Source organism: Phoxinus phoxinus, assembly GCF_949152265.1.
Source record: "Phoxinus phoxinus genome assembly, chromosome: 5".
Classification (NCBI taxonomy): domain Eukaryota; kingdom Metazoa; phylum Chordata; class Actinopteri; order Cypriniformes; family Leuciscidae; genus Phoxinus; species Phoxinus phoxinus.
This window is the reverse complement of record NC_136880.1, coordinates 44409205-44416704: the sequence shown is the minus strand read 5'-3', so window position 1 is coordinate 44416704 and position 7500 is coordinate 44409205. Positions and strand designations below refer to the sequence as shown.

The following is a 7500-nucleotide window of genomic DNA, read 5'->3' as shown; positions in this document are numbered from 1 at the left end:
CGTGGAGACGTGGCAGGGAAACCCCATCCAGAAGGAGTCGCTGCGGGTCTTCTTCCTCGTGCTGCAGGTCACGCACTACCTGGACGCCGGACAGGTGAGAGTCTCTCCCACACACACCTCTCCCACACACACCTCTCCCACACACACCTCTCCCACACACACCTCTCCCACACACACCTCTCCCACACACACCTCTCCCACACACACCTCTCCCTGGGCTTCACTACAGGGGATTCTGGGTTTGAGCGAACAGAGGCAAACTGATAAACTGAACCTACGATCAATATACCGTATTTTCCGGACTATAAGTCGCATCAGTCAAAAAATGCGTCATGAAGAGGAAAAAAATTATATAAGTCGCACTGGACTATAAGTCTATTTATTTAGAAATTTATTTCACAAAATCCAAGACAAAAAACAGACATTTAATCTGGAAGGGCCAGTTACTCAGCTGCACAACAGCACACAGAACAGCAGCTGAATGGTGTCCGGTGTGTCCGCGTAACACAGGGTTTCCCGCAGCACTGTGGAACTGAGCAACACACGCCTGCCGCCTTAACTACGGCATCAACACACGCCTGCCGCCTTAACTACGGCGTCAACACACGCCTGCCGCCTTAACTACGGCGTCAACACACGCCTGCCGCCTTAACTACGCCGTCAACAACATGTATATGAGCGATATCCGCCGTTACTCTGTCCTGTGTAGAGCTCGGATTCTCTGCCGAGCCGATATCTCCCCCGCTATACTCGGGCCGGACCCGTGATCTAGAGACGTGCGGCGCGGGACTAGATTTGATGGCCGAGTGCGAGCGGTAATGCGCTCACTCTGTGTGTGCGGCTGCGGGACAGAATAACACGATTAAATATAAATATCTATGAATAAAACATATAAAAACTAATAAATTGTTATTCATCTGTTGCAGAAAAGCAACAAGAAGATCTAAAACAAAACAGAAGCGGTTTACAGGCCAGAGTTTCTGTTTGTAACATGTGTGCAGCGTTGAGCGATGTAGCCAATCACAGACACATGTGTTGATTTCTGGAACGCAATGGCCAATCAGAAGCATTGAAGACAGAATCCCCTTCAGTGCTGACTTCTGCTGGCAAATCCTAATCGATATTATGAAAGATTGATTCTGCAGTCGGCTTCACTGATAATAACAGAGATGTGTGAGATCGTGAGGAACTGATGTCAGCTTTTAGGAATTAAGAGCGCGCGTTCAGTCATGGCAAACCTGCACACCGCCTGCTCGCTTTTATGTTAAATTAACATTGGATTAATATTAATGCTTTAATAACAAATCATTTATCAGGAGCATTTATGTTGATGTGTATGGCGACACTAAGTTACGTTACACCTTAACTAACACATGTTCTGCGGGAAACCCTACACAACAGCACACAGAACATACACCTGAGGCTGAATAGACTAACATTAGCCAGCAAGTCCAGCAAGTTAGCGGTCAGCAAGTTCACCAGCTCCCGATCTCACTCCTCAACACTGAATACATCGAGTTCTTCCTCGGTGTCGCTTCTGAACAACTCCGCTAACTAGAGCGCCCTCTCACGGCTGCAGACGGTAATGTTTTCTCTTGCTTCATCTCAGTCAGTATGAAGTCATTTTGATATATAAGTCGCACCTGAATATAAGTCGCAGGACCAGCCAAACTATGAAAAAAAAGTGCGGCTTATAGTCCGGAAAATATGGTATTTGCAATGAACTCTAGAAGTCCAACAACACACAGATGCGGAATGAGGAGGGAACTTTCTTCAGACAGCAGCAGAAGTGTCACCTATGACCTTTGAGTGTTGAGTTGTTTAGGACAACATTTGGTTGCATTAGAGCCGTTTGACGTGTGTGTGTGTGTGTGTGTGTGTGTGTGTGTGTGTGTGTGTGTGTGTGTAGGTGAAGAGCGTCAAGCCGTGTCTGAAGCAGCTTCAGCAGTGCATCCAGACCATCTCCACACTGCATGATGATGAAATCCTGCCTAGCAACTCAGCCGACCTCTTCCATTGGCTGCCCAAGGAGCACATGTGTGTCCTCGTCTATCTGGTGAGTGACCCTTCACCTCTGACATCATCACTGGGGTCGTACAAGGGGCTAGAAGGGCTTCAATTTGACTTTTGGAAATGTAAGTCTGTAAGAACGACACTAGTGGTGGACAGAGGTACTGCAGTCCAATTCAACACATCAGAGATCGAGGCTTCCCCGCCTCCGCAGACTCGCCGCTCACGGGCCGCCAGTCTAAGAACGAGCGCAATCGACAATGAAGATTGGCATCAATATCACAGACCAAAACAACAACAAACGTTCAGCCTGGAAACAGAAACAGCCGGCAGTAGAAGTGTTCATCAGAGCGAGTGTGTGAACGCATGTAAATGTCTACGTGTGTGATAGAGCTTTAAACAATAAAATCCGTTTGAAGAAAGGGTTAGTTTCAGTGGTTAGTTACCGCAGTCATTGCTTCTGCTGCACTCTATTACCCTGCTCACAGAGTATCGACTGCTTTCTCTAATCGTGTGTGTGTGTGTGTGTGTGTGTGTGTGTGTGTGTGTGTGTGTGTGTGTGTGTGTGTGTGTTGCAGGTGACGGTCATGCACTCGATGCAGGCTGGATACCTGGAGAAGGCCCAGAAGTACACAGATAAAGCCCTCATGCAGTTAGAGAAGCTCAAGAGTGAGTCTCGTCACATGAGCGTGTGTGTGTGTGTGTGTGTGTGTGAACTGATGTTTCTGTGTGTTTGCCAGTGCTGGACTGCAGTCCGATCCTGTCGTCGTTCCAAGTCATCCTGCTGGAGCACATCATCATGTGTCGTCTGGTGACGGGACACAAGGCCACGGCGCTGCAGGAGGTGTGTGTGTGTGTGTGTGTGTGCTCGACACCGCAGTGATGCTCCTGTGATCGTGTGCTGCGTAACACCTGTGTGTGTGTGTGTGTGTGTGTTGGCAGATCTCTCAGGTGTGTCAGCTGTGTCAGCAGTCTCCACGGCTCTTCTCCAATCACGCCGCTCAGCTTCACACACTGCTGGTGAGATATGAGTGAACACACACACGTTGATATCAAGAGGTCGGGCTGCACGATTTAGCAAACATTTCAATTCTGGTAAAAAAATAAAATAATAATTAGGGTTTGCTGTGCTTAATTTACTTTTAAAATAATATATATATATTTTTTATTACTATTATTTAGTGCTGGGCAACGATTAAAGGGGTGGTTGATTGCGATTTCACTTTTTTCATTTTAAATAGTGTGTAATGTTGCTGTTGGTGCATGAACAGTATCTGCAAAGTTGCTGCGCTGAAAGTTCAACGTAAGCAGATATATCGTCTTTTAAAAATCAGGAAGTTTAATGCCTACAAAAACGACTCGAATGGGACTACAACGAGATACTTCCCGGGTTTTATACGTAGCTAACCCATACATTTACATCAGCCCTCCCTCCGGAACATGCAAAAAAGGGGACGTGGCCATATTTCTGCGGCGTTGTGGAAGAGGAAGAGTTATATTGGAGAGCTGTAGCCATGCCGTCTAAAGTGTGTTATTCTCACCCAGCTGTCAGGTCTTCTGTGTTCGGGCTTCCTACGGACGCTGTATTCGTCAACAATGGCTAAAATTTCTGTTTTATTATGTTCCTGAAAATTACAATCGTAATCTAGCTCTATGTGCTGCGCATTTTACGGAAGACAGCTTCCAGAATCTCCACTAATTCAATGCCGGATTAAACGAGAAACTGTTTCTAAAACATGAAGCAGTTCCAACTTTAAACGCAGAGGCAGCCGTTCTTGGGCCACAACCTGTAAGTTAATTTTAAATGTATTTGCATGTATAATTTCAGACGTAATGTTTTAGTTTGATCAAGGACGTAAACAAATGCCAGCGCTCGCGTTATAGCCACTTAGTTATGCTATTTCGTGTGTATAAGACAAACGTGTATAAAGTAAAAAAAAAGTATATGTAATCGCAACAGCAAACTTCAGCTGCGGTGTTACTCAGTCATTTATTCTGTTATATGAAATGTTTAATCGGGAGAAAACCGTATCTCAAAAGCTAACAAACAGCAGTGGCATTTTCAAGTAACAGCGTATCGAAATTATTATATAATAATAGTAGAATAGAATAATAATAATAAAAAAATGTACCATTCAGAAACGTTTTGTAACAGCCGTGTTTGGGGAGGTTCTGCTTGACTCTCTTCATTGCCGCTTTCTGGCTCTGATTCTGGCTCAAACTGACGGCAGTATTGAAACCATTATTTACAGTTGACCGGAGCACATGCAACTTTCGCCGGTAAAGGTGATGGGCGTGAAGTTTCCGGACGACGTGCACTACGCAGTTTAGCCAATCACAACACACCGGCCCAACTAACCAATCTGAGCCCATGCCTGTTTCTGGGGGAGTGGTTTCATAGAATCAGGAAGTCAACCGGTCGTTCAAATGACAGAGGAGAAAGCGGCTTACAATAAAGGGGAAATTTATGAAAAATAAGGCTTAAAAAAAAAAAAAAAAGACGGAGACATGTTATATTGCACCCCATAAACACAATCATGTAAAGAAAAAAAGCAGTAAACCACCCCTTTAATCGCATCCAAAATAAAAGTGTGTTTGTACATAATATAGGTGTGTGTGTACTGTGTATAATTATTTTGTATATATAAATGCACACACATGCATACATTTTAAGAAATATTTGCATATATATACTGTATATATATTTATTAGGGCTGTCAAACAATTAAAATATTTAATCGCGATTAATCGCATTAATGTCATAGTTAACTCGCGATTAATCGCACATTTTTATCTATTCTAAATGTCTCTTGATTTCTTTTTGTCCCATTATTTTTTCTCATTTTAATGCTCTTATCAACATGGAAAAGTGGATCGGCTTGCTTTGTGCAAATGTTTTTTATTGAAAACAACATTGGCATTATACTGTTCAATTTCACACTAACATTCTCACTCGAGCAAATAATCTCTCACACAATGTGACACTGTCCATCAATAAAAGGGTGAAAGAAATACTGACGAGGTAACGTTACTAATATTGACGAGTGGGCGTAGAAACACATCAGCAGTGTGTGTGTGTGTGTGTGTGTGTGTGTGTGTGTGTGTGCGCTTGACCATCAAGTGGTATTTAGACTGGATGTGCTGCGATGATAGCTCAGTTCACAACGACACAACACACAGATCACTTTGGTCTTGTCAACTAAACCATTTGGCAACTTTTTAAAAGTAAACTTTCCATTCAGAATCTTATTGGCCTCCATTTCGGCGTCTCGCGCTCATCATTCATCCACTCAAAACGTAACGTTAAAGCGGGACGCAGTCGCACACCGGACGAGAAGCGCAGCGCCTCATATTTAACACATTATTCTTTATGAGTGTACACACACCGGCGGCGCCATTCGGCGTTTTTATTGCTGGCCATAAACTGAGAAAGCGTGCGTCCGATGTGCGAAACGAGTTGTCCTAGACGCGGCTCAGCGCTGTGCTTCTCGTCCACTCTTTGGCCGGTTCGGTTCGCAAGACCAAACAAGTGTGTGCGGCGCCTGTTGTTTTGTTTCTGGTCTAGCTAGATCCGCTGTGGTGTTGTAGTTTTAATAACGTTACTAGTTGTTGCAAAAGCATGTGAAAAAAACTACAAAGTTTGCTAGGCGTTAATCTCGCGATAAAAAAAATGACGCCGTTAAAATGGGTTTGCGTTAACGCCGTTAATAACGCGTTTAACGGACAGCCCTAATATTTATGCATAATTTGTATTGTATATAAATAAATAAAAAATCTTAAATGTATGCGGTGTGTATATATATATATATACATACAAACTTAATCATACACAGTACACACACATATTATGTAGAAACACACTTTTATTGTGATGTGGTTAAAGGGATAGTTCACTTTAAAATGAAAATTCTGTCATCATTTACTCACCCTCAAGTTGTTTCAAACCTGTATTAATTTATTTCTTCTGCTGAACACAAAGAAAGATATTTTGAAGAATGTCAGTAACCAAACAGTAGACAGTACCCATTGACTTCCACAGTAGGAAAAAAAAATACTATGGAAGTCAATGGGACCAGTTAACTGTTTGGTTACCAACATTCTTCAAAATATCTTTCTTTGTGTTCAGCAGAAGAAATAAATTAATACAGGTTTGAAACAACTTGAGGGTGAGTAAATGATGACAGAATTTTCATTTTAAAGTGAACTATCCCTTTAATTGCTGCCCAGCACTACTATTATTACTAAAACAATTTAATTGTAATATTTCACTGTAAAAATATTACAGAGAAAAATGATAATTTTACATCACAACAGTAAAATTACAATATTAAGTCTTCATTTCTTAATTTTCAAATGTTGAACCAAACTTTAGCCACTAACTTCAGCATGAAAGAGAAGTTTCTCTCCTAGCCGTATATCGAGAAGCGCTTCAGGAGCAAGAACACATGTGGGCGGGGCTTGGCTGTGTCTGAGGGGAACTGATTGGCTGATATCATGTGAGTGACAGGTTATAGCCCCGCCCACATCATCAGAGAAGAGAAGCTGCAAGAGGAACTTAATCTGATTCAACATTATGAGTTTAACACGAATCCATAAAAAGTTTTATTTTTTTTATATGATGGGACTGTATAGCTCCTCTTCTGTTGACGAGTGCTGCTCATTACACGTGTGTGACGATGTTTTCAGATGCATATTAAAGTGACGTTTCTATAACTAAACCGCACAATCACACCAGATTCAGATGTGTGTGTTATCTCCGCTGAATGGTGCAGCTCTGTGAGGAGTGTGTGTTCAGATCTGCGATGTGTTTCAGGGCTTGTACTGCATCTCGGTGAACTGCATGGACAACGCTGAGGCCCAGTTCACCACAGCACTGCGGGTGAGAACCTTAAAGCCTCTGCTGGTGCTCTGTTCTCCTCAACATGAGCTCATCAGTGTGTGTGTGTGTGTGTGTGTGTGTGCAGCTCACCACGCACCAGGAGCTGTGGACCTTCATCGTGACCAATCTGGCGAGTGTGTACATCAGAGAGGGCAACAGACATCAAGAGGTTCGTCATCATGGGACTCGGTCATCATGGGACTCGTTTATAATCTCTGTCAATAATGATCATCATGCCTGATTATTTCTGCTTCCTCTGTGCAGCTGTACAGTCTATTAGAGCGGATAAACCCCGACCACAACTTCCCCGTCAGGTACAGCTCCTCACACACTGACACTGTGCAGACGATTCCCAACTAATTAATGAATCAGTGAAAAAATTCAAAACAATCCATCTGATATTATAATAAGGATTCAGGCTAAACTGATTCTGATTGATTGAGAAGCTAAAATACTCAACAAACCCAAATGTGACAACAAAACTTCAACTCAACTGAGTGAACACTGAGCCGAGTGAACACTGAGCCGAGTGCACACTGAGCCGAGTGCACACTGAGCCGAGTGAACACTGAGCCGAGTGAACACTGAGCCGAGTGAACACTGAGCCGAGT

General features: G+C 43.1%; 1 protein-coding gene across 1 annotated transcript in view; it reads left to right on the top strand.

The window, feature by feature from the left end:
- The window catches only part of mau2 (MAU2 sister chromatid cohesion factor), a 21302-nt gene that overhangs the window by 5655 nt on the left and 8147 nt on the right, over window positions 1-7500 (top strand). The window contains exons 7-14 of the mRNA XM_079614405.1: window positions 1-94; window positions 1910-2056; window positions 2589-2679; window positions 2751-2854; window positions 2953-3030; window positions 6824-6889; window positions 6975-7058; window positions 7154-7203. The exon at window positions 1-94 is cut by the window's left edge and continues 62 nt beyond it. Of these exons, the coding sequence (XP_079470531.1) occupies window positions 1-94; window positions 1910-2056; window positions 2589-2679; window positions 2751-2854; window positions 2953-3030; window positions 6824-6889; window positions 6975-7058; window positions 7154-7203 (714 nt within the window). The remainder of the gene's footprint in view (window positions 95-1909; window positions 2057-2588; window positions 2680-2750; window positions 2855-2952; window positions 3031-6823; window positions 6890-6974; window positions 7059-7153; window positions 7204-7500) is intronic.